The sequence below is a fragment of the Lepidochelys olivacea genome (assembly GCF_965140295.1).
Source record: "Lepidochelys olivacea isolate rLepOli2 genome assembly, chromosome: 3".
Classification (NCBI taxonomy): Eukaryota; Metazoa; Chordata; order Testudines; family Cheloniidae; genus Lepidochelys; species Lepidochelys olivacea.
This window is the reverse complement of record NC_140413.1, coordinates 76,040,095-76,067,500: the sequence shown is the minus strand read 5'-3', so window position 1 is coordinate 76,067,500 and position 27,406 is coordinate 76,040,095. Positions and strand designations below refer to the sequence as shown.

Below are 27,406 nucleotides of genomic sequence, written 5' to 3'. Positions count from 1 at the left end.
CCCACTATTATAACACTAATTTCACTATTTTATTACTATTAATAAAACTGCTAGTTGCACTCTGTTGTATAAATATTTTTTCTCCTCAGTGTTCGCTTCAAATATTTGTAGATATTCCTGTCCACCTCCCCAGTGCTAAGTCATCATGGTATACACCATTGAAATAAATGAGACTATTCACAATGGTAAGCACCATGCTGACTAGTGAGTGTCTGATTTTGCATCACTGAAATCAATGAGACCATTGCCATTTACTCCTTGGGTTCGGAATCAGGCCCTAATGTTACTAAAAGGGCCCATTTATAAAGGAGGATTTTAATATACCTGTGTAGGGTATTTTTAATTGCATGCTTTCAAATTTCAGAGTTAAGTCTTCGACAATGAAAATCTGGTCTATTTTAAATAAATTCAATAAGGACTTTTACAGATCTAACTAAAAAAATTATCCCACTCCATCATTGCTCCAGCCATACCTACGCCCACCCTCACCACACATGAATCTTAAGTTGTGCAGAAATTTCTGTGGGTGCTCTGCAAAAGAAGCATTTAAAAAGAGGTATTGCACAGCTCTGATGTCACAATTGAGAGTTATAACCATCTCATGACCTCATACCCAAGTGTTACCTTGCTTTCCAACAGACAGTGTCAGTTTATAACAAATGTGTGCCTGACAGGAAGGATGAAGAGCCTGATGGCACTTAGGCAGGGTACCAGCTGTTATCACATCAGTGCTATCTATAACCCCTACTGAATATACCTACTAAATGGATCCTTTATAGGGGGAAAGTTAATATGTAAGTTGAAAGAAAATGAGAATTAGAATGTTAGACAATTTGAACTTACTGTAAATGTCTTATAACTTAAGATTTATAAAGACACATGTATCCCGTGTGCTCAGGATTTGAATCTTTTGGCCAGCAGTTTCTGTTGGAGCCATGGATGTACCCTGAATGTCCTCATGTCAAGGGAATAAAGGATGGGGTGGGCCCAACTGCCCCCAGTTCCTTTTTACTGCCGTGGCTGAGAGACAGAACCCCAACAGTGTTTGCATCTCAGAACACTTTCTAAACCACTTATTGTAGATATTTGTAAATAGTGTAAAGATTAGGGTTTTTTTAGTGTAGTCAGTGTAGTTTCGGCCCATTAACATTGGCACAATTGTTATTTTTGGAGAGAAGTAGTTTTCTCCTGGTACTGGGACTTAGTCATGACTGAACCTAAGTCTCCCAGGTCCAAAAACGGCCCCTCCAGTGCAGCTTAATGATGGTCATACAAGATTACCTCAGGGACAGACACATCCCTCATAAATGTACCATTTCTAGGTCCCTTTCACAAAGGATCCAGAAGGTAAGAGAGGCTCACTTCAAACTTTTTTTCTTGGACCAGGCTTTGGCCTTCCTCAGACCCAGGCAAGCAAGACCCACCTGGACTAACTCAGTTTGAGTCCAGAAGTGCCCCAGTATACCCCCAATCAATAACTAGCTCCTAAGTCCCGTTCTCCAATGTTAAGGAAAAGTTAGCACATGTGACTCCATTTTGGTTTGGGGCCCACCATTGTTTAAATGCCAGCACATCATACACCAGGAGGAGTAATCCTTAGATACTGAATCCCTGTGAAAATCCTCCTCCTTGTCTCCAGCCTGCCTTGACTCCCCAGTATCTGGTTTTTGTCAGTCTCTAACTCCCTGTCTCTTGGCCTTGGTGTGAGGCCTCCCATCCTGATAATAAAAGTTACTGATGCATGGCTTTAGGACCATGCTGCGTAATTAACATACTGGTATAGCACGAGGAATGCACCAAGCAGGGATAGGTGGTAGATAAGACAAGGGTTTGTTTATTGGCTAATGTTTCCGATGCACGAGGGCAACATGCTTTGCTAAAAGGTATATAACCTTTGTATAATCTGCATTCAGGGTCCCCTCCTGGCTAGCAGGGGGGCACCACACTCGAGCATAATAAACGTAGTGTCTTTTGGGAACTCTGCAGTTGTGGACTTTATTTCTGTGCCTCAGCCTAGATTCGAACTGTGCGTGACCTATCAGGTATAATTCGCAGCATTGGTGTGCGTGACCTATCAGGTATAATTCGTAGCACTTGTGTGCGTGTCCTACAAGGTGTAATTCGTAGCACTTGTGAGCGTGTCCTACCAGGTGTAATTTGCAGCAGTTGTGTGCGTGTCCTACCAGGTGTAATTCGTAACACCAAGATGGCCCTGACTACAGACACTCACAGGGCTATGGGATCATCAGCTAAAACTTCAGATAGAGGTAAGAAAGGAGCATCACTCCTTTAGAAAACATTGAGGCACATCCCAGCTAGTTGACCCAAGCAAATAGAGAATGAAATCGCTTCTTCACTCACAGTCTAAGGGGATTTCACAGCCCGAAAAGGGTACTGCTGTAGCCCAAAGGGAGCATGGTACCAGACTCTTGGCATGTCTCATGGTACTAATTGCATCTGATACCAAATCTGCAGTACCAATGATTCATCCAACACCAGTTACTTTGGCACTAACCATTACAGCACAGTCAGCCCCCCCACTGCTATTTGCAGTACCAGGGTGGTATGTATAGTGAAGAACTTGCTCAAAAAAGCAGTGGATGTAAAGAAGATCCATATTTGGCACTACTCAACTATAGAGCTACATTATTGCAACGTGGAAGTAGTCTACAACAGAAGTATAAATACTTGATTACCAGATGTGGGACAAAAACAAAGGTGGACTAAGGAGACTGTGATAGCGAGAAAAAGACTGGAAAAGTACAATTGGACAAAATATTGTAACCCTTCTGCCCGTCAGAGTTGGCAGCAACAAGGGCCGGGTTCAATATCTAGGGGTTCCATTCCAATAACACAATGCAAACCGGCTCGAGCCCCCACCCAGTGACCTGGGACAAATATATACCACCCCTGCTGGGCGCCTCCAAGAGGCAATACTTCCCCTCTCGCAAGCACATAGTCTGAGTGTAGCAAAAGTCTTTTAATAACAGAGAGAAACAATGTGGCATTATGTTGGGGAAACACCACCAACAGGATTCATAACACAACCCATGAGCAAAAACAACCCCACCCCAGGCAAATTGGGGCATGCCCTTTTCCCTTTGGTTCTTGAGTCCAGCAACCCCAAATCACCCAAAGTCCCAAAAGTCCAATGCCCCAAAAGTCTCTGTCCCTGGTCAGGGCAGCCCCAGAGTTCGAAAGTTTATCGGCGGAGCTTTACCTCCCAACCTGGGTGGAAATGGGACGGGGGTAAGAGGCACCTTACGTGATCTGAAGCTGACCGCCCCATAGCGGCGCTCCGCTCCGCCAGCCGCCCCACAAAACTCCTTCGCTCAGCTGCACTCCGCTCCACCAGCCGCCCCACGAACTCCTTCGCTCAGCTGCGCTCCGCCAGCCGCCCCACGAACTCCTTCGCTCAGCTGCGCTCCGCTCCACCATATATCTTCAGGCTCCCCCACTACTTAACACAACACTCAGTGATTTCAGCTCTTAGGTGAATTCAGCTTATAGTAGGGGAGCCCCAGTGCTGGTGCACTGTCAGCCCAAAGTGAGCTCAGCAGCCTATAACTAGACTTCTAATGAAATCAAAATTAGCTCTGATATTCCACAGTGGAGAGAGGAGGAAGTGCAATCAGCATGTAAGGCCCTCACCAAGGGGCCCATGCTACTAAGTATTAATACTTGTCCCCAGCCTCTCTCCATTCACACAGTTTTGGAACCCATGACCCTTGCCTAGCGAGTGCTACTTAGTTGATGGTGAATCCCTCCATCATAACAAAAGGCCACGTACAGTTCCAAGCACAGTTCCCATAATCAGGGTAATAACAATTTATTCTTCCTGCCCCAATAACAGAGACACTGGGGATCCCACAGCAGCCAAAGTGACCATTTGGGCAGCTATGGTCTCATTCTAGGCGTGGTGGGTGTGCCTATGCAAATGAGATCAGCCCCTGAAGTTCTTTTCCACAACTTGCCACACCTCACCACCAGATGTCAGGGTGGAGCTCATCCTGACACTGCTTACAATATAAAGGAGTAAGACATCTTCCACAGTTAAAAAACAAAGACTGTGTGAGAATTTGGGAAGATGAGCACTGGCCAGTCAAAGCTATAGTGATGAAAAGAGGAGTCACCTCACTTATACTCACTGATCATAGATGAAGGCAAAATCTTACATGGGAATGTGCTTGAGTTTCCCCCTGACACCTTAGCCAAGATAAGAGAAACGAGAGCAGATGCATAAGGTGAAAATATTTCACAAACTGCCCCTATTATTTCATGAGACTGAACAGTTTCTTACAAACAAAGACTTGTCTAAAGATGGTTTGCAATACAGCATCTCAGGAAGACTTCTGAAACACGTTAACAACTGCTCAAGACATGGCTGTGTTTAAGCAACTTGAAGGATTGTTGTTAGTTATTGTATTTATCATTTATAGTCTTTTGATTTAATAATGTTTTAGCTCAAAACAGGAAGATAGGATGTAGAATAAGTCCTCAGGAAGTGCAGACACGTCCCACTTCCTGTGCACTCTAGATGCAGTCCTTGGTTTCCAGCATCGCACTGCTGGAGCAGAACAGGACTATCACAACCTGCAGCCCTGCAGAATAGCAGAACATTTAGATACCTCACTTCTGTACATAGACGTCAGCTTGAAACTGGTCAGCTCATCAGTAAGATACTACAGAGGAGGAGATTGTAGGAGAGGTATAGCTTGTGATGAGGGACTGGCTATGGGCATGGGTTGTGGCAAGAGCATGTGTGGCTATAGGGAAAGATATAGGTTATGGGTGTCTGGGTGTAGGAAGAGTAGGGGTTGTTTGTGTGTGTGTGTGTATAGATGTGTATATAGAAGAGGATGAATTGTGGTGAATGTGTGCAGGGATGTGTTTTTGTGTAGAGAAGGATACAGGACATAGCAAGAGGTCTGTGTGTGTAGGGGGAAGAGTATGGAATCAGACAAGAGGTGTGTCTGTTCAGGGAAGGGGTTGGGAATGTGTATATGTAGGAGGGAGCAGAGTGGTAGGGGTGGATGCATGGGGGTATGAGGTTTGTGAGTAGAGGATAGGATAGAGATTTTGGTGGGGGATGGAGGGGGTCTGTATGGTACAGGTTGTGGGGTGTGTGTGAGAGGGGCAATACAGGTTGGGGTGGAGTGTGTGTGTGTGAAGGATGAGGACTGTGGGAGAAGGGGAGGGTACAGCGTGGGGTGGCGTAGGGTGTGAGTTGTGACAGGAAGGGGTTGCGGTGGGGTTTGGGGAGCAGGGGAGGGGTTGTGCTGGTGGGGTGTATGGGCGGAGTGGGGGTAGGGTACAAGTTATGGTGTGAGGGCTGGCGGGTGGGCTGTGGGTTGCGTGTGAGAGAGGGGAGGTGCGGCACAGGTTGGGAGGAGGGTGACGGGGTAGGAAAGCCGTGGGTGGTTGCGAAGGGAGGGGCTACGAGCGGGCCGAGGTGAGACTCCGGGGGCTGGCAAGGTTCCCCGCCGCAGCCTGTGCTATCGGAGCTCAAGGTACCTTCCGTCACCCAGCGGCAGCTCCGCGGTCTCTGCTGAAGCCACAGAGGCTTCCCCGCCCCAAGGGCTAGGTTGAAATCGGTGCAGTCGCCCTCGCTAAAGATGGCGGCGGCTGACGCTTGGGTCTTGCCCTTGCTAAAGATGGCTGCAATCGAGGCGGCAGCGCGCTTCCCCTCAGTAAAAGGGCGATTGGTGGGAAGTCGCTCACGACCACTCTATTGCCCACATTTAAGATGGCGGCCGAGAGCGTTCACGCTGTCCTGGAAGGGGTCAGCTCAGTGACGCAAATTTCACTACCGGGTGAACGCCAGCGGGCGCCATATTGTCTTGTTCGTGAAGACGAGGAGTACAGGGAGAGGAAGCGGCGGTGGTGGTGGTGAAGGAGACGAAGCGGCGCCGCCTGTGACCGGTGGGGGGCGGAGAGGGGGCATGTAAGTAACGGGGCGCGAAGCGCTCATCGCGGCGACTGGGGGGCTGAAGCGACCGGCATCCCCGCCCCGCTGAGCCTGGGGGGAGGGGCTGGAGGGCGCTCGGCGCTGTTGCCGGGGCCGCTCGCTGTGTGAGGCGCTGGGTGGGCAGCGCGAGCCTCCCTCCGCCCCTGGGGAGAGATATATGTTCCCGATGAGAGGGAGGGCATCTCCCGCCCCCGTGGCGGTTGGCACTTGCGCATGCGCTGCGCGAGGGAGCTGGCGTACAATCGAGGTGACTGGAGAGAGTGGCCCCCGTTTCTCGTGGTGCGCATGCGCTGCTGTCCTAGGGGGGTACCCAAGAGACTGATGGAGACGGGTCTCCTGACCCCATATTGCGCATGCGTAAGTGGTCAACTCCAGCAGAACCCAATGGGCTGGAGCGCGTAGTCCACGCTGCTTTTCGAGCAGGAAGGGAAGCTCTTTGTTGAGGTCTCTGCCATGTGCCCATGGGTGTGGGAGACCTGCCTATTGTGTCTAGGGCTGCCCAACTTTTGGGACTTTGCCTGCGACAATGCTGTTAAACAGTCTCTGAAAACCAGTTGAGCCACCCTGGGTGGGTGGTTACTAGGTTTGCATACACCGACCTGCTCTGTGTTTAGGTCGTAGTGACGATTATATCATTGGGGTAACTTAGGCAGTGCCTTGTTCAGGTACAAGAAAGTTTTAGTGGTAACAAGGATAGGTTCATGATCTGCCTGATGGATGTGCACAAGCCGCTCTTTAAACTCCAAAAAGAAGGATTCTTCAGCTGCTAGCATTGTAATACTTGTTGACACAGTGAAGTGGTGCTGATTCTGTGTGCTAGTGACCAGGGCATGAATACCTATGAGCCAGGTTTTTGCAGTAACAACGTTAGGATTCTGTAACTGTTAAATTACCAGGATACCTCTTTTAAATACTTAATGTGAAATAAATATATGTTGGATTGCACAGCATGTGTGATGATCATTCCACTGGGGAGCTCCTAAGGGGTAGCATTACCAATATTATCATTTACAAAATGCCTACACTTAATTGAACAGCTCAGCAGAGATGGGACGTTTCTAAACACCTTCTTAATCAGAGCTCAAGTTTTCAATCCTTACTCCTGTTAAGTGAGTAATACTTATACAAGCAGTTCCATGGAGTTCAATGGGACTGCTTGTATGAGTAGATACTACTTTCTGTGAATAAGGGATTGGGCCCATAATTATGTAGATACTGTTCTACCTAAAACTTTGACCTGTCTAACTTAGGGAAATTTAACTTCGTAGCCTGTCGTGTATTATTTCTTTTCTTCTGTTAAGGGGGGGTCTCAAGCAGGTTAGGCCTTTGGTTAGGGGGTCTCAAGCAGGTTAGGCCTTTGGTTAGGGGGTCTCAAGCAGGTTACGCCTTTGGTTAGGCTCATCAAAATAAGATATTGTGGGGGCAGGTGCTTGCATCTTCGTTCTCCTTTCATGGCTGGCAAGTCAGGTATGGATTCATAAGGTTGCCATTGACAACAGGTTACACTTTGCAGTGCGTCTTTGGATGGGTTTTACTTGGCTAGAGAAATAAATATAATGGAAGAGTCACCTTCCCTGATGCACAGACATTACTTATGTATCATATACCTCATCAGTGTGCTTGGTTTCTATAGAAAACAAATCATTCAGGAAGGATGTTACAGTCTAATGTAGACTGACAGTACTATTCAGGCACACAATATATTGGATGATCATTTGAAAAATCCAGTGCCAGTCCTGTTAGTTGGGGTGGCTTGATTTCATTTCTTTGTGCACCCATCAGTTCTTTCCTGAATGTATTCTAAATTCAGTAGAATTGACCATGATTTTAAAAAATATTTTTCTCATGTAAATGTAAAATATGGTAACACCCATTTTTTCATGTTCTGTGTGTATATAAATCTCCCCACTGTATTTTCCACGGTATGCATCCGATGAAGTGAGCTGTAGCTCACGAAAGCTCATGCTCTAATAAATTGGTTAGTCTCTAAGGTGCCACAAGTCCTCCTTTTCTTTTTGCGAATACAGACTAACACGGCTGTTACTCTGAAACCAGTCCATCAGCTGTTTCTGTATATGATATCAATGTAATCTTCTATATGAAGATAATTTTAAAAATAGCTTTGGTATATTTGTTACATTAGTCACAGATTTGTGAGATTATGTGATCCACAAACAGGTGAAGCAGAATAAAATATGACAGGTTATGGTGTCTTGGATGTACCTGAGCGTGTTTTGTCTTTATCTTTCCAAACATCCGAAAGTGCATATAAGACGCTGCAGTTGCCCATTTTTTGCCTATTGTGCTTCTTAAAGTTTCTTTCTGGCTCAGTTCATTATGCAAGTATAAGTTTGAAATAACAGAAGACTAAAGTTTTATCCCTTCAGATTATTCTTTCAGTACAGGCGTTTTTATAACAATTTTTCAGTTAAATTTACCTCTGTTCAACCTGCTTCATTCCAGTGGGTAGTAATGTAAATGTTTCTCAGAACTGCTGATTCTTGAAGACTGTTACAGGTGCTAAACAAGCCACACATTACAATTTGTCATTTATTTGTCCTTTATTTTGTATCGTCAGTACATATTTGGAAGGCCTGTATTCCGTGCTTTGACAAAGGCACATTGAGAAGAATGGTTAAAGTAGACTTCAGATACTAAGACCTAATGCAGTTAGGCCTAACTGTAAGGGCCATAATGATAAGTAACTGAGATAAAAATGCATTAGGTTTTGCTCTGATTTGCTGACAGAAGCTGTAGAAATAATTGTATTCTGAAAGAAGTTGGCATTTGAAAGAAATTATAAATATATGATACTTCTGACTATCTTAGGTATAAGGCAGATACCACAGTAACTAAGCATTAAATAACTTTAGCAACTTAGAAATACTACTCATGTTAGCACTGAAGCCTTTGGCCAACTAAAAATGGGTTGGGTGACAAAGAGTAACTCCCAAGATAATTATATTAACTCAGTCCAAACTCACTTTGCAAAGATTTCATACTAAAGGCCACCAAATACAGTAATATATTTAGTATCCCTTTTTTTTTTTTTTTTCCAAATGAAATAAGGGAAACTGGTGCTTTTACCTATTGTTATCTGAATGTATAGCATATTTGGGCACACATTACAAATGCACAAGAAGAGATTCTGTTGCAGGGACAAGGAGGGAAGCAAAAAGAACAAATGTATGTTTTCTGAGAGAAGTGGGAAATATATATAAAATAAGGATATTGTGACTGACTACTGTTCTTGGCTGTGGCTGAAGAGTGCACGCTGCTATTTGAGGGGTTATGTATAGATACCTTTTAAGTAACCTTTGTGCTTCCCTCTGTCCTGGGCTGGCTCTGTACTGGGTCAGCCCCCACTGTAAATTATACTAGTTGCCCTTGGCTCCAAGAGTCTGTTATAGCTGTTGGGATCACTGGACCATGCCATTACACCAGCTCTACAGCAGCAGAAGGTCCTCCTACAAAATGTTGATTCTCTCATTGGCATCTGCTTCAACATTAGGCCTTTTTTTGTGTGGGTGGCATGGCACAACACAGCTCTACTATAGGGGGAAATCTGGGCCAGTATTTTAAAGAATAACACACACAAGCACTATTACAGAGAATGTTACAAGACTGTTTATATTATTCTGTGACCTCCTATTAATTGTTAAATTGTCTGTAACAGGAAAATATGTACAAGTAAAAAAAAAAGGGTAATCTGAATTCATTAGGTACCTTTCTTTCTTGTAGTCAAGTCTGTATAGCAAGAAAACGAAATTAGGTTCTTGTTCCCTCTTTGGTAAACAGATTTTTAATAGGTTCCAGTTTTCTGGTCTGACATAGGGGAATAAGAAAACAATTCTTAGAGCTCTGATAAAGTTGTCTTTTGTTTATTCCTGGCATGCAAGAGCAAGGAAATACAAAAGAGAGAAAGCTAATTTCACTGGTAGGTGAAACAGCCAGAAATGAAACTACCACAACTTTGTGTTTGATTGAGTGTGTGTTGATTTCCCCTTCCAGGTAGACACATATGAATTTAACATTCTTTTCTGAATCTTTATACCCAGTTATGCCTTTTAAATTATATTCATTGATGAGATCAGAGTCATACCCTCTTCCCGTTCGCTAAATGCCAAACTGACATACCACTCTGTTGGAGGGGAGGTGTCTTGCTTAACATTTGAATCCAGCCAGCAGGAGAGATGTTCAGCTTTCTCAAGCTCCCAGATTCTGTTTGTATACTGAACTGTATTTTCCAGCATTTCTTTCCGTCTCAAAGGGGCTCCACCATCTCTTCTAGAACCTCCCACAACTCTTACTGACTCAGTGTCCTAGTGACTTTTCATTAGTGAGAAGTGGATTTGGATCTGTCCAAGTGCTACCCAAAGGGGCTCTACCTCTGTGGTGCCACCAACATAGGAAAAGACGGGCAAAGCAAAGTCCCAACAGTTTATCTTTTGTGTGGCAGTACTCCCATTAGGCACCAGGCTAGCCTTAGCAATACAGTTTTTAATCAGCTCATCATCTAGTACCTTAATTTCATAGGTGTCTTTCTTATATCTCTGTAAGTTGGACTCTATATTCTACAGCCTCAGCTCATTGCTGCCCGCATGTGTCAGTTGTTAATTTGAAGAAAAGGGTGTCAACTTTCGGATGCATCAAGGTGCCTTACACCCTGTCAGTTATTATGTGGAGACACTTCTCAGTTCTCTAGGATCAATTTTTTCAATTTATTTTGGAGAGCACTAAATTGGTGATCCTGACAGGGAAAAACACAAGTATAGTGTCTGTTATTTATTACTTATGAGACAAAATAAATCTGCCTTCACATTCTAGTTATACCTTTCACCATGAAGTTTGGGTAGATAAGTGTTCTTTATGGTCTGTTATGGATAAAACAGATAACTTGTTCAAATTAATTAACTACTAGCTTTGAATCTTGAAACTTTACAGCTTCACAGAATTACTAGGTCTTACAAAATGCTGGCACCAGAGGACTCTCCTACACTGTTGTGATCCTCCCATGGCCAGCCATGCTGGCTTGAGGACCATAGTGTCCCAGTGGTGAATTTGTAAAGCAGCCAACCCACACAGAGGATCTGGACTGAAAGACTTCCGTTTTCTCTTGGGAAAGATAAGATAAGATTCTCCTAAGAGAAAACTGTAGTCTTTTTCTGTCCAGATTGTCTGTGTTGGGTGGCTGCTTTACAGATTTGCAGCTGGAGCCCCCCTTTCCCAAACCAGGGGCTGACAGCCCCAGCTGTGAGCCAGGCTGGGACGCAATTTCATAGCTGGGAGCCTACCAGCCGTGAAATTGACAGTCTTGTCAGTCTCATGGTTTCACATTTCCTCTTTGGCTCCTACTGTCAGGGCTGGGTTCACCTAGCTGCCTCCCAGTGAGGCATTGGGGGTGGGGGAGGACAACCTGGGCAGTGGCTGGGCTTGGGCTCTCTTCTCCCCCCCTCTTCCCCCAATCCCTCACTGAGAGGAGGTGGCAGGGCTTTGGGCTGTCAGCCAGCAGGCAAAGTAAGTCATGCAGTGTCTACTCTGACTATGTGTTGTCCTAACTACATTGACCTAAACACTATGCCTCTCACAGTAGTGGAGTTATTGGGTCAAGGTAGTAGGTGGCTTACATTGGCGGAAGCACCATTCTAGTGTAGACATGTAATTAGGTCGACGTAGGCTGCCTTATGTTGACCTAACTCTAGCGTAGACCAGGCTTGAGACCATCACTCTCCAAGAGTTAAAATCTTGTGAGATTCTATTGTTAGTGAAGCAGAATTACAAGTTATGTAATTTTCTCTTTGGCGATACCATCATTGCAAAATTCTCATTCGGAGGAAAGGTTTCAAACCTCCAGTATGAGATTGGTCTCATGATAGGAAGCAGAGATGCAAGAATGAGAATCCTGTCAGAATATCTTCTTTAGAGAGGCAGAATTAAAAGTGAGTGAGTTTACCATCATGGCATGCAAAACGGAGATTGATTATGAAGTCTGGTTATTCTGTTTAAATCCAATAATAAAGGGCATGTTTTCTTAATTCTACACTTATAAGTTCCTGTCACCGTATCTACTGCCTTGTGTACTTCACTGCAGCACTCTTTGTTAGAAATATTGATACTCTTTAATGTTGCAGTATCATTTTCTTGGCCATCAAAGGAGTGCATAAGAGCTATCTCTCTGTCTACTGACTGAGGTTCGAGGGTTACTCAATAAAACCAAACTGTGTAAATGGAATAGTCCCTTCAATAGTAAGGTTAAATAGTCTGTACATCCTCCTACGCCACTGGGCACTGTTGGGGCTTATGTACCACGGAGCTATCTGTGGTATTTTAAAATTATGCTGTCTCTTTAAATTGTTACAAAGACCTTCTAATAACAACATTAGCCCATTCATTTAGCACGTTACCTGCTTATGTTGTCAAAGAATAAACCAAAGAGTAGGGCTTCATATGTAGCCCATTTCTAGCAGCATTGAGCATCCACTTCTGACAGCTTCTTATTTCAGTGTAAAATTGTTAATAACATTCTGGAATCTTAGTCTTAATGTGTCTGCTTGAGATACCCAGAAAAAATATTTGGGAATGAACAATTAGGGATGTAACAGATAATTAGATCTTATTGGTTGAGCATTAATCAGAATGCATTTTGAGTATTCATGTTGTCAGTTGCGTGTCATTTATGTACATGAATCCTGAGTGCCAGGGTGTGATAGCATTAATGTCTGTTTATATTCTGAGACTAGTGGTGGAGTATTAGTAGGCCTTTTGGCTAAGATCATGTGTTTAAGGCCTTGTCTACATTAGGAAAGTATAGATTGGTGTAACTACATTGATCAATAGTTACACTAATACGTCCTTCCATTTGTTTGTCACGTGACATTCCTACGGCAACTTGCAGTATTTGCTTATGTGGCAGAGTAACAATGGGAGTATTGAAATATATATTTTATCTTTTCTTACTGTAATATAAAAACCAGAAATCAAGACAGCTGTCATCGTGTGACCAGTCAGTTCTTTGGAGTCTGCTGGATCTTCACAATTAGAAGATGTGAAGATCACTGAAAAAACAAACTTAACTGTGTACATTTTCTTTGTTGCTTCGGAATGAAGGCACAGTTGTAAAGTTACTGTAATCCATATCTGCAGTCTAATACAAACACTCCCTTAAGCATAAGGCAGACCTTGCAAGATTATTTTAAATGTAACTTTTTCCATCTTTCTACTGATACAAAACAAAGCGGGCTGCTTAGTTATAGATCAAGACGCTACTGACTTGTGCTCTGACTTTGTGCTCTTCGGTGTCTGTATATCCTAAACTGGTGCCATTGAGTAGTATGATACCTTAATGTAACAATGAAACTTCTTTCACCACCTTTTTGTTGCAGGATAAAACAAAGAAGTAAAATAAATTTATGCTGATAATCCCTATGATAATCTCAAAATTGAACTGGTCTTGTTAAAAGCCTACAAAGTTTGTTTCACAGCTTCCAAGAGGATTGCATCTTTTTTTACCTGTACCATATTCATGTAATTATATACAACACATTTTGGCCCCACTCCCACAAGCCGATCTATGTGAGTAGAGCCTGATGCCTGTGTGGAACCCCAGTAAAGTCTGTACAGATCAGCTTTCAGGATCAGGGCCGTTCTTTGTCTCTTGATAACAGCATTGTTTGTAGGTTGTATAGAAAAATACCTTTCTCCACAAGATATGCTGTCTATATAATAATATCTGTTTTAAAGAACACAGAATTGCATCAGTTGGATAATATTGTTCTAGTTATAAAAATAACTCCTTAAATGTTAAGTTGTAAACTAATATTTACTTTCTTTAAATTGCTTGTAGACCTCTGTCATGTAAATTTATCTTAAGAAACTTATTGCCACATCTTGCATATCATTTTGTAATTTATTAAATTCTTTATGAAAATTTTGGTGAAGGAATATTAGTTTTTCAGAAGTCATACAATGTTGAGTTTAAACAGTGCACAGCTGTTTTTAATAACCTCTTTCAGTTGATGTTTTGAACAGTTAGCATTTTCCTCCAGCTAAAAATATTAAACCAATATTGCTATGTCAGCTTGGTTTTCCAGGAGTTAAATGTCTCTGTGTAATAGGTTCAAGTATGTAAAGTTTCCTGAGTATCAGTTCAAATGTAAAACCATTATTTTTATTAAATGTAGAATATATAAAGAATTAAAGATGTGGGATCAAGGTGGACAGCCTTGGCAGCAATGGCCTTTGAACCAGCAACAGTGGATGCAGTCCTTCCAGCATCAGCAAGATCCAAGTAAGTAAATAACAAGATTTGTGCTATCAAAATACAATTTAATTTATCTTTTGTAATCTGAATTTTAGTCCCTGGATTACAGCATGACTATGGTTACTCCTTTCTTATACCAGTTATTGAGCAATTGTATTTCTGATGCTCTTCTGAACCATCACAATTCTTAGGCACAGCGATGCTTACAGTGTTTGTTTTCCCCCCACACCCGTTGATTTTTAATATGTACAGTACGAGTAAGTGAATTGATTTGTCTTGGGTTGGTAAACTATCAACAGACTATAATCTATTCCCAACAGTTAGTCTGCTTTATTTGTTCTTGATTTTTGTTGCCTTAGTGATTCTTGATAGCTTTTGGCCTTTCTTTTCAGAAACATTGGCTTTTGGCTAAGCTGAGTTATGAGAAACCTTGTATTTGAGAATGCCAGCTTTACTAGGAAATGCCTGTATGGTAAAGTGTGCATGCAGATGTGTTTAAAAATCACTTCAGTGAAATCTGTTTTTGTGTAGATGGATATATTATTTATTTTGGTTACAGTAATGTGAATGGTGTGAAAGATGCTTTTCAAACACATAAGATGGTCCTTGCCCAACTAGGGTACGCAGAATGCTGGCAGACACATGTCTTTAGTTCTGTGTTTTTTGTCTGTTGCATAAACTATTCTACCTAGAGATTAAATGCTGACTTTATGATGTCTAATACTTATTATGACAGTATCTTTGTGAATGGATGGGTTTGTGATAATTCACCAGTGGTGTAACCCCAAACAAGTTATTTTCCCTCCTGTTCTTATAAAGATAAATTGCATAACAGAGGTGAGGTAACATACAGGAGGGGAAAGATGGTCTTGTGGTACATGCAGAGGACTAGTGACTCAGAGACATGGAGTTTTATTTAAATATTTACCACTAACAAGTTCCTTAACCTTTCTGTGTTTGTGTTTCTATAAAATGTGAATATTTACAGCTGCCTAACTGGGAACTTGACAGTAAATTCATTAATATTTATAAAGTGCTTTTCAGATGTAAAGCACTATATAATTTTTAAAATAATGGTTTTTAGCATTCTGCAGAACTAAAACTGATACAGATGAGAATTGTAGAAAATGAGAAGTGCTCAAAATACACGTGGAGGCAAAAGGTTATTACGACTAAACACAAGTTATGTCCTCCATAAATAATAACACAGCAGTATATGACAGCAAATTCATGAAAAATGGAAAATCTGCATTTAAACTAGATGATTAGCAAATGGAACTCTGTGCTCCTGTTTGTACACATCTGTACACAGATCACCTATATCAGGAGTAATTAATGTATAGTTATTCACTTCGAAGTATGTTGTACCTGTTGCCTACTGTTCTTGGCACACTTCCATTTGCTTCTATTTCCTGTGCTAGTCTCTTGCTTTAATGCAAGGTGTGATGGTGGGAGAAAAAATGTGGAACAAAAAAGTAACAAGTCCAATCTCAAAGCAGAACAGACAGTAGTTAAGAAAACATTATGGGAGAATAGACCAGGTAAAATGAGGAGTGACAGAGAAAAGGGAACAAAAAAGGAGTAGGAACTCAAAAGACAATTATAAGAAAATAAAAGATCATTTTAACACACACTACAAAATATGTTCTCTAACTATAAATTTTCCTTAAACTTAACTTCACTAAGTTTAGAATTTACAGTTTACATCTTTTTAAAATCTGAATTTGTATTCTTCACTCTCAACAAGAATACAACTACCATCCATTCAAGTAATGATAGGAAAACTAAAACAGTATGTATAGTATACATGTAGAGAAACTCCACTGCAACAGTATGCACGTACACGTTGACAAATTTGCAGTCGACAATAAAAATGTAATTAATTACATGCAACGAGTCAGCTGCAAGGTAATTGTTGTAGATAAATAAAGTGATTCTTCTGTTGAGAGAATATATGTATATCTCACTAATAGAATTGAATTTTGGAAGTTTAAATACTGAAATGGTAAAGTTTTTTTCTTAATTTTGTTTTAGGCCAGATTGATTGGGCTGCATTAGCTCAGGCATGGATTGCCCAACGGGAAGCCTCGGGGCAGCAGAGTGTGGTGGAACAACAAGGAATGATGCCAAATGGACAGGATATTTCCGGAATAGAGCCTGGTCCAAACAACCATGGTAATTTTCAAGGGGATCCCAACTTCAACAGAATGTGGCAGCCAGGTTTGTCTTTTTCTATTCCCCCCCCGCCCCCATCCCTCCCATATTTTAATTCTTTATTCGGTAATTTGGTGAATATGTATTTATATTATGCACTGTTTCTCTATTTTGTGTGTGTGTGTGTCACCCTCCCCATTGCATCATTCACTTACTTCTGACAACATGATCTCTACACTCAACAAATAGCTGGTTCAGGGATGGGAAAGAGTACAGTCATGAAGACTACATGACTACAATCTAGTCATTTGTAATTTTCGTAGGCACCAGGTTGTGTGTGTGTATGTATGTATGTGTGTATATATATAAAGTCTTTGGGTTTGTCTTTGAATTTTAGTATAGGAAGGTGAACGCATGTGTTTGGTTTTTCCCCCGTGAGATTCAGTTACTTGTTTCATTTCTTATTCCCAGGTCGGTAGGAGCTGGAGCATTGAAGGGCACACTATGCTCTTGAGGAAGAGAGCACCTATTGTCACTCTGTTGCAACCCTTGTAGCTGTTTTGGGCAATGTTTTTGACAGGTTATGGAATGAGTTCTGCCAGCACTTAGCTGGTAGGATGCTTGCAGTGGTGTTTTTTCAAGGCACAACAGCTTGGAGACCAGAAAGGGCAGAGGTCTCCTTGTGAAATATATTTGTATTGTATGTGTCTTATTTTTTGAGGTTATAGGCTCTCCCCAGGTCTTGTCCTACCCATTATATACACCGCACATGGGATGCCTATAGTTAAGATTAACTGAGCATTTACAATAAAATAAATCAGTTTCGGTTAATTATAACTTTCTCAAAAAATTAGTTTTTGGCTGAAATGTGTGAAATGTGTTTTTTCCCTATCAAAGAAATTTTTGTCCTGAAAGTTTCATTTAAAAAAAATAAATAATAGAGCTGATTTCAAGCACAGAAGGAATAGAAGAATTGCAGTTTTACTGCCAAGAATTATTTTGCAAACATTTTCTTTTGCAGTTTTTAAAAAACAGATCTAGCACATCTGCAGAATGTAATGGCAATTTGAAATTTGGCAGGAATGCAGTTTCTAAGTCCGTAGCTAGTTTTTTATTAGTCCAGTGAAAATTGCTTTTGATTTTACAGCTACAAGGGAGGGGGAAAAAAATCCCAAAATCTGCACACGTGCACTGAATTATGTTTAAAAGATTAAAACAATGATTTTCCAAAGTTCTCTTGGCACTTTGGCAAATGTGCCTACGGGAACTGAAAGTCTATTTCAATGAAAATTTCCAATCTCAGACCATTACTTGTGGTGCATAGACATGCTTAACAAAGTGGAGTAGAATGTCAGGTTTGAAAGGTAGAAGTTATGTGGTATATAGTGAAGGAGGAAGAAAAATGTGGTTAAGTCACTGAATTGGGACATTAAAGATCTAGGGGAGTCATGGCCGCAGTATGCAGCTCTGCAGAGGATCTGAGCAGTGCTGCTTTCCACAGGGGAGCTGCAGTAAGTAGGGTAGCCCTCAGGGCTATCTAAATTACCCCCGGAGCAGCCCCAGGGTGCAAAGGTGTCTTAACGGCGCCTTAGTCCTTCCACCCCCGGTCTTCAAGTTCTGTGCTGCCACCTCTGAGATATGCAGTACTGAATCTTGCCTATAATGTTTGCAAGGTTTACAGTTGTGGGGTTTTTTTGTTTGTTTTGTTTTGTAGTTTTGTTCTGACTAACTTTCTGCATTGTAATGTAAACATAGAGAACTTGACATAGAAATGTTGAATCATTATTGAGTGGCTATGTTTCTAGTGGGGTCCTGGGGGATTTTATGCCATTTAGTATTTTTATCAATGATGTGGAAAAAAACAAAATAATTATTGATCAGGTTTGCAGAATATACAAAGATTGGAGGAATGGTAAATAATTGTTCTATCAGTGCCCTGTCCTCTTAATATCTGACTCAATTGGTAAGATGGAGGCAAGCAAACAATATTTATTTCACTACAGCCAAATGTGAAGTCATGCATTTAGGAACAAAGAATATGCATCTAGAAACATAGTGACAGGATGAGGGACTCTGTCCTTGGAACCAGAAACTCTGAAGAAGACTTGTGTCATGGTGGATGACCAGCTGAACCTGAGTTGCAGTGCAGTATTGTGGCTGAAAGGACCATTGCATTCCTTAGGATGCATAAATAGGAATCTTGACGACTAAAGAGATTACCTTACTTCTGTATTTGGTATTAGCCTAACCACTACTGGTATACTTTGTCCACTTCTGGTGTTCATACTTCAAGAAGGATGTTTCAAAATTGGAGAAGGTTCAGAGAAGAGCCATGAGAATGATTAAAGGATTTGAAAGCCCTGCCTTATAGTGATAGACTCCAGGAGCTTCATCTGTTTAGCTTATCAAAGAGTAGGTCGAGGGGTGACTTGATCACATCTATAAGTATCTACATGGGGAACAGAAATTTGATATTAGAGGGCTCTTTAGCAGACAAAGGCATAACTAGATCTTGTGGCTAGAAGTTGAAACTAGACAAATTCAGACTAGGAATAATTTAGATTGTGGTGGATTCTCCATTGCTGGAGAATTTTAAATAGAGATTGGATGTCTTTCTAAAATATATATGCTATAATTCAACCACATTGTTTGGATTTGAAGCAGGAATTAATTCAGGGGTATCAGAGTAGGTGGTTATAATGGCTCCTCCTAACCCTAATCTATGGCTATATATCCATTTATACCGACCTGACTCCTTATCGGACAAAAGCTGAAAGTCTTGTTTTTTGGCACTTCATGAGATTGATGGGTTAAGAACATTTATTATTTGTCTAAGTCTCACTGTTAACTTCATACTGAATTTTATTCTAAATCCTGAACAGAATGGGGAATGCCTCACCAACCTCCACATCCACCTCAAGATCAGCAGTGGATGCCTCCAGCCCCTGGTCCAATGGAAATTGTTCCTCCATCTGAAGACAGCAACAGTCAGGATAGTGGGGAATTTGCCCCTGACAACAGGCATATATTTAACCAGAACAATCACAACTTTGGGGGACCACCCGATAACTTTGCAATGGGGCCAGTGAACCAGTTTGACTATCAGGTGAAACATATTTGTTGCTTTAATATTGTAGACGTACAGAGGCCCTTCTGTGGAAGTGTTCCTCTAAGAATATCTAGCGGCGACTCTCACGCTTCAGTTCTACAAACAACAAGAAGTCTGTTAGCTGCTAAATCTTAGCAGCTAAGATACATTTTAACACCATGCAAAATACCTTATGCATACAGAAGAAGACTTTAGAGTTTTCAGTTCTGAGGCCAAACAAGATTTTTTTCCGTACAAATAATGAGAAATGGTTATGTGCAAGATTAAAATGAGTCAGTGTTTTCCAGTATATAATTAACACGACAAAATTGTGTAAAAGAAAAGAGCATTAAATAAAGTTAAGAAAATAATATACCTAAATATACTAGAAAATGTACTATAGGGCAGTGGTTCTCAGCTGGGGATCTGCGGCCCCCGGGGGGTCCACGAGCCCTTTCAGGAGATCCACGGAGCCCCACGGCTGAAACCCAGTGCCCCGAGCCTAGCGCTGAAGCTGGGAGCTGCATGGGGCTGAAGTTGGCGGCCCATCCCCCACCCCACGCAGTCAGGAGCAGTGCGGGGCTGAAGCCAGCAAACCTCCCCCCTGAAGCTGGGAGCTGCACTGGGAGTCCCCCACCTGCCCATACATAGCGCCTAGCTACCCCCTGCCTGCACACAGCCCCTAGCTCTCCCCTCTCTGCACCCTGAGCAGTTTTCAGTCTTTTTGAACTGAGTTCACCCCCCTGATCCGTCTCCCCCACCCTTTTGAGTTATATTTTTTGGTTGCATCCCTACACAGCCCAGACAGGCTGGGTGGCCTCCTGAGTGAGTCGGGGGTAGAGGTGGCGCTCCCTTCCTGGACCCCACTGTGCGGAGTTGGTTCAAGCCCCACCAGCTCTTGCGCCTCCCCCCCAACTCCATAGAAGTAAAACTATGCCTATGTGTGCCCAGAGCCCTGAGTCTCCACCCTGCCCCCGCTGGGCCCTGGTGTTTTTATAGCATGCTGAGGGGGGCCTCAGCAAGAAAAAGGTTGAGGACCCCTGCTATAGGGAATAGCCCTGCTTTTGCAGGGAGATAGACTGGAGGATCCAATTGATCTTATCCCTCTCTATCTTCTGTGAGTCTATGAATAAACAATTATTTAAAAAAAATTCACATCCAATTTTTTTCTTTACTCTTGCAAACAAGTTATGTGTAGTGTGTATAAAGAATAGATTTTTTTTTTAAAGTATTACAGTGAGGGGTGTTGTCCAAGTCTCTATATCCAAAGAATTTACTCTATTCCCACCTCCCCCACCTCCTAATTTTCAATGGTAATGTATGATCAAACCTGTTTAAAATAAATTATAAACACACACTACCTTTTGGAACATCTACCTCATATTCACAGACAATAGAAATGTGTGGGGAAGACTGACAAAAGGCATAGGAATTTATTTCTATTTTCTATCCTTCTTTCTGTACTCATAAATTTTAGTGCCAGGCATCATTGTTAGATGTGAGGTGAGCCATCCATTTTTAAATACTTTAGGCTATAAAAGTTTTCTGTCTGCTGTTACTGGACAAAGTTTTATAGAAAACTTCTCAGAATCCTGTAAAAATGGTACTGAAAGTCCACCTTGTAGCAGATGCTGCAGTAAATGGTACTATATTTAAAATTCCCATGGAAGTACTAAATGTCTGTTGTTTGAATAACCAAAAGAATATAATAAAACATTGATTTTAAAAAGAGCAAAAAAAAATCAGATGTTTTAAATTTAAATTTAAAACATTTTTCTTTTTTAAAGTAACCTATTTAAATTTCAAATTAAGACAACCTGTGTTAAATCCTAAACTTCTTATAAATATTAAAGTAATTTAAATTGAATTAAAATATTAAGTGGTACATGTTTTCTGTCAAAATTTTCAATAAAATCATATACTGAGCTGGTGGGAGTCACTGCCTAAGCACCTGGAACTAGAGTTTGTTGAATTACTAAGCCAGCTTTTGATAGTAGTAGCAGATATTTTCTTCGTTTCAGATTATTCAGATAGTTCAATGGCTAGTTCATTCAGAGTTAAAAAGTTGATTGGAGTTGAAAAAGAAGAAAAGTTTGTTTTCCTCTTCCAGTCTGTGAATAAAAACTCCGTGTGAGAGAATGAGATCTTCTCATTCTAAAATCTTGAAGGACATGGTAACCCGAAACAGTCAGTTCAATTTATTAACCACAGATAGCTCTTATTATTTTTACGTGTTTGTATTGTTGCAGTGCCTACTAGGATTAGTCATGGACAGGATATAGTACTTTTCTTAATAATCAGTTTTAAATGCAAAACATGTTTTGATAAACTTGTTTTTTATGTATCCAGCACATTTAAGGGAGTTTTAGTTAACTAATAAAAAAAATTAAAATGCTGTTTTTGTGCATTTTTAATTGAATTCCAGTTTGCCTGCAAATAGAGCTTGACACAAATTACACATAAAAATGAACCTTGTAAATAAGAAATGTATCATCCATATAACAGGTATCATTTCAAACATAATAAAAAGTGTAAAAAATTAAATATATGTTAAGCTGTATAATTGCTTAAATAAATGTGCATAGATATAGTGTGTCCCCTGGTAAACAAAGAGTAATATCAAATTTAGTGTAGAGGGTATATGTAGTTGTAAATAAGCATGTTTTAATGGTTTCCAACCAATGAGAATCAACCTTTTTTTAAAAGAAAATAAACTAAGTAGTACAAATGCAAAACAGGATTAAAATAAGGTTTCCTGCTTGTTTTAAATCATGCAGAAAATTGGCACTTTAAATAATTTTGACTTAAATCACCCTGTCATAAAATATTTGATGCTTGCAGCCTTATACCTTTACACCATCCTTTCAAATGGATTTGATGGCTATTTCTAGGCACCAACTATAACATGCAGTCATCGATGCCACAACTTTGGAACTTTGCATGGCAGTTTGGTAGGAATGCAAGTACTGTACCAAACTTGCATATAAATGTGTGCATTATTTTGATCAGCCATAATATATCTTTTTATTGGTAACATCCTCGATAGATGAGTGGAGATTGCAGGTAAAGTCCTGCAACAAGCAACAAAAAGTTGGAGCTTTTCACCCATGTCCTCAAGTTGTAGTCAGAGAGAGAGAGGGTGATTGCACATCTGCACTTGGCAGGACTCTGTGTGCTACTTTGACCCCCAGGCTGCACTTTGTGCACCCCAGCTTTAACTGAGTATTCTGGTGATAGTTGGTAGTGAATTGGTTAATATTGACTGCAGCTAGATGGCTATCAGACTTCAGTTTTAAGAGGCAGTGAAAAGGGGTTGTCTGCAGCCCATTCATAGATTCATTATGGTGTCCATGCATTGGTTTGCATTCTAAAATCTATTTTCAAAACCAGAAGTTCTTAAATAAATGTTATTTTTTAAATGAAAATGACACTTTAGATTTTGGGGACCACAGTAAAAGAGGTAGAAAGACCATAGTTAGGTAGAAAAATCCATGATTTCAATTTGCATGGACTTCTGTTGTTTCACTTACACACACGTGCGTGCACACATGCTATGTGGAGCCCAAGGAATAAGTTTAGAGTGCATTGTATTAAATGTGAAGAAAAATGAACTGCATTACTCTTTCAGCATGGGGCTGCTTTTGGTCCACCCCAAGGTGGATTTCATCCACCTTACTGGCAGCCAGGACCACCAGGGCCACCAGGTCCTCCAGCACCTTCAGCGCCTCCCCAGAACCGAAGGGAAAGGCCCTCATTCAGAGACCGTCAACGTTCACCCATCGCGATGCCTGTGAAGCAGGAGCCTCCACAGATTGGTACATGTTAACGACACTTTAATGAAAGAAACCCAAAACCATGATTTCAGAGATGGTTGTCATTGTAAAAAGAAATGTAATGTTTGAAACTGTAATTACAACTTTAGAAAAAAAAATTGCTATTGTTATTGGGTGAGAAATATGTATCTTTTTTTATTTTTTTTCCTTCTGACAAAACTATAAATCTCTGGCATGCAGATGCTGTGAAACGTAGAACCCTTCCTGCTTGGATTCGTGAGGGTCTGGAAAAGATGGAACGAGAAAAGCAGAAAAAGCTGGAGAAAGAGAGAATGGAACAGCAACGTTCTCAGATGTCTAAAAAAGAAAAGAAAGCAAGTGAGGAAGCTGAAGGAGATGGCCCACGGTTACCTCAGAAAAGTAAATTTGTAAGTAGAAACATTCGCTTTTGATCTAGATATGTATTTTCCTGAAAGGACTTAACATTTCTCTCTTCTCTTGTAGATAAAGAGAAACTATTTTTCAGTTTACAACACTTCTTTGATAACTCATGTTAAAAATGAAGTTTGTGTCAACTGCAGTGCCACTTACCTGATCTTTGTAAATTCTTAGTAGATAATGGGCAAAAGTTTAAGCATAGCTTAAAGAATATTTATTATTACTTGGTTTGTAATAGCAAAGAGGAAGTGATAAAATTGGCCTTTATTTTCTGTTGGCATAAATTGGTAATTGGCAGAGACTAGTAGGCAGGTATCTATGGTAAAGAATTGAACCGTTTGTATTAGGACTAGTTTGAGTACAAATGTACCAGTGCATACATGCTTGCCAAACTGAACCAATTTAGGGAGCCTTATGCTGTAGCCTCGTGTTTGTGGTAGTGCTTCCTAAAGAATTTGCAGTGCTGGATACCTATCCTACAGTGACCATACCACTGCATAGGTGGCCTTTCTGGACACAGAGGGGTCAGGTGAGCAGTCGAGAGCCTTCAGTTTTTCTCCTTGGGCAGCTGCCTTGCCTGACGAATATCCTAGGTTGTTGGCTAAGGGTCCTCTCTTTGGACCCCGTAGTCAGATTCCTCCAATTCATGCATAAATGCTGTTCACTTGGGAAAAAGTATCTCCGTTGATCCCCTCACATTATTTCCTCCACACCCTGCCTCCAGTAACAGCTTTGTGTGTCCTAACCAAAAAGAACCACCATGGCTTGTCTTCTGCAAATACTGGTTTGACGGTACATCTGAGGATTATCAAATCTGCATTGCAGCTGGTGATTTATGGTTGGATTTCTGGCTCCAAGGGCTTGTAGAGTGGGAAGGGGGATCACTTATTTGTTTGGAGGGCTGTTTTGCGTCATTCTGAAATGCTCTATTTCAATTTCTGTTGAATACCATAAATAGAAACTGCCTTGTTTTAATTATGAATTTATCCTGAAGTATGCAATGGTCTTCTTATAGGACAGTGATGAGGAAGAAGATGACATTGAAAACACAGAAGCTGCAAGTGTTGGAAAAGTCAGTAGGAGCCCCTCTCCTGCTCTTCAGGAGGAGCAAAGTGAACCAGAAATGACAGAAGAAGAAAAGGAGTATCAAATGGTATAAATAACATAGTTCTCTCAAAAGCGTGTTCGTCGAAGAGCAGTTGTGCTTTTCTATGCCTAACATTTTAAATAAATATGTAACATAGATTGTATAATGTAATGGGATTATATATGGAGTCGTGCGTGTCTCCAGCTTAACATAGGGATAAGCATTTCCACGTCGGGGAGAATGTACTTACATACATGTGCGTACCATACCATATATGTGAAGTTGATAGCTATCTGATAAGCTGTAAAAGAAATACAATATACTTATGCATTTTTGCCCACCTCACTGGTCTTCGTCCATTAATAATTCTAACATTCCAACCCCCCCCCCATCTACATTTTGCAAAAAATGCAGTTTTTTGAAGCCCAAGAATAGCAAAATTAAGTCTTGGGCCAGCAGCAACTTTTCTAACCAAAAAAAAAAAAATGATTTGAAGTGCAATATCACTTGTGGTGTTGCATGATGCGAAGTGGGAGCTTGTTTCCCAGTATGACCTAGTATTCATTGGAGGGTCTCTCTCCTACATATAAAAAAGCTATTGCAGGTGACTTTCTGTTTTTATGGTTCTTTCTGAACCCTCTACAACTGAATTCCTGGTATTTAAGGCCCCAAACCTGCGAAGTTGTATGCATGTACTTTATTTTAATGAAAGTGGGTAATTGTGCAATCTGTAATAGTGGGATTTCATACCCTGCTTCTGTATGTGAAATGCTTATGATTATAGGTCAGTGTGAGAGTCCAGACTGTTTGGATTTTTTCAGTTGGACTTAACTTCCAAACTACTTAAGAGTCCTAATTTTAACTGATCTTTTGTATAGAAAAAATAAGTAAGTAAAAGGAACCAAATCATGGTTTTACACCCAAGAAAAGCAGTGGGGTTGCATAAGTATAACAAAGTGTAGAATTTGGTCCAAATACTTTGCTTACAGTGTTGTTTAACATTATTTTCTTCAGATGATGTTGACAAAACTGCTGCTGACAGAGATTCTTTTAGATGTCACAAATGAAGAAATTTATTATGTAGCCAAAGACGTACATCGTAAAGCAACTAAAGGTATGCTTTTCTTTTTTAGTTTGAGTGAATATTCTATATTTGCATGTTTTTAGAACATTTTACCCCATAGCAACTGTTCCCAAGAGCAATCAATATATAATGCATCTGATTTGCTAGAGCTCAAATCCAGTAATCATATACTGTTGTCCTGTGCAGTGTATTGTGAGTTACTTCAGTTATTCCATTTCTTTCATATAATTCATTTCTTTAGTTATGATGGTATCTGTGTGTTAATGGCTTTTGCAGTGTAGATATCTGTTTCTTAATGCTATTGTTTTACCTCAAACTTTTAGTTGATCAAAAATGAAAGGAGACAAATATGAATCCTCAAGTAGCTCATTTTGTTTCACTGTTAACAAGCCACTCTATATATAAACAGCAGGTGATTTTTTTCTATATAATTATGAGTAAAATTAAATATGTAAATACTGGTATTTGAAATATATATGCAGATGCTGTAACTTGGAAACAGATCTATGAATATAGATTTGTGGTTTGCAAGTGACTATTAACTCACGTTTATAATGTGAAACTTTTACATGGTGAGAAAATCTAGGACTGGTTTTAAATGGATGATACGTTTTTAATGTTTCTTCTCTCCCTCCAAAAAACAGCAATAGTAGTAGATTTAACAATACCATAGAATCTCATGACTATGAAATCGTGGCTATTTGTGTTAACATGTTGTTCCTGTTGTTGATGTGATACAAAGCTCCTGCAAAACAGCTGGCACAGTCCAGTGCACTGGCTTCCCTCACTGGGCTCGGTAAGTATGTTCCTTATTTTTGAGAGGGGCTTAATGGGGAGATCACTCTTACCTTGCATTTCCAGAAATTGTGTTTTGAAACTAGGTTGTAATTACCCTAATAATTAAGGGTCATTCTGCAACCTTTACTCATGTTGGGTAGGACCTTACTCTACAAGTTATCCCACAGATTTCAGAGGGATAATTTGTGGAGTAAGGAACTAATCATATGAGTAGAGTATCAGAATCTTGCCTAAGTTTGTAAACTAGGTAAACACATGAGAAGTACACTTACTTTTTTTTGGCTGGATAGTTTACTTGATAACTAATCTTAATAGGATGGTTTTTGAATTGTTCCAGGAGCAAACTACAGTCTTTTTGAAGGAAGATCACTATTTTTTTGCATTACTCCCTTTTTGATCCAGCCTATGTTAACCGTGGGTAACAGTGGACAACATAACTGATAAAAATGTAAAGCTCTGGTTTGAAAAAAAAAAAAAGCCTATTCAAATGTTTAGAATAAATTTATACTTTCATTGGAAAAACTACACACTTACTAAAGCTCCCATATCCACGATTATCAATTTGAAGATGTACAGGATGTGAAGCATAGAATTGCATTCTGAGATGTAATAGGAAAAGCTCTTTCCCAATGTTGTCATCTTACCGTAGTCTAGTAGCAGTGCTACAATAAAATGTCAATGATCATGTGCTGTGAACTTTGTTGGTGAACACCTTTACATGAGGTGAAATGTTCTCTGTCCCAATTATTCAGATGT

The 27,406-nt window shown here is 40.6% G+C and overlaps 1 protein-coding gene and 1 long non-coding RNA gene across 3 annotated transcripts in view; one reads left to right on the top strand and one right to left on the bottom strand.

Moving 5' to 3' along the window:
- Nucleotides 1–5,804, bottom strand: part of LOC311518143 — an 18,774-nt gene extending 12,970 nt beyond the window's left edge. Inside the window, exon 1 of the long non-coding RNA XR_014710902.1 lies at nucleotides 5,515–5,804. This is a non-coding gene — a long non-coding RNA (uncharacterized lncRNA). The remainder of the gene's footprint in view (nucleotides 1–5,514) is intronic.
- Nucleotides 4,565–27,406, top strand: part of PNISR (PNN interacting serine and arginine rich protein) — a 35,874-nt gene continuing 13,032 nt past the window's right edge. The window contains exons 1-9 of one of the 2 annotated variants that reach the window (XM_084623639.1): nucleotides 4,565–4,708; nucleotides 14,149–14,255; nucleotides 16,263–16,448; nucleotides 19,265–19,488; nucleotides 23,099–23,285; nucleotides 23,484–23,671; nucleotides 24,697–24,834; nucleotides 25,783–25,882; nucleotides 26,595–26,648. In XM_084623639.1, the coding sequence (XP_084479765.1) occupies nucleotides 14,168–14,255; nucleotides 16,263–16,448; nucleotides 19,265–19,488; nucleotides 23,099–23,285; nucleotides 23,484–23,671; nucleotides 24,697–24,834; nucleotides 25,783–25,882; nucleotides 26,595–26,648 (1,165 nt within the window). In that variant the 5' untranslated portion in view covers nucleotides 4,565–4,708; nucleotides 14,149–14,167. Of the gene's footprint in view, nucleotides 4,709–5,823; nucleotides 5,945–14,148; nucleotides 14,256–16,262; nucleotides 16,449–19,264; nucleotides 19,489–23,098; nucleotides 23,286–23,483; nucleotides 23,672–24,696; nucleotides 24,835–25,782; nucleotides 25,883–26,594; nucleotides 26,649–27,406 lie in introns of those variants that run through there. The other variant, XM_084623640.1, reaches the window with a different exon arrangement.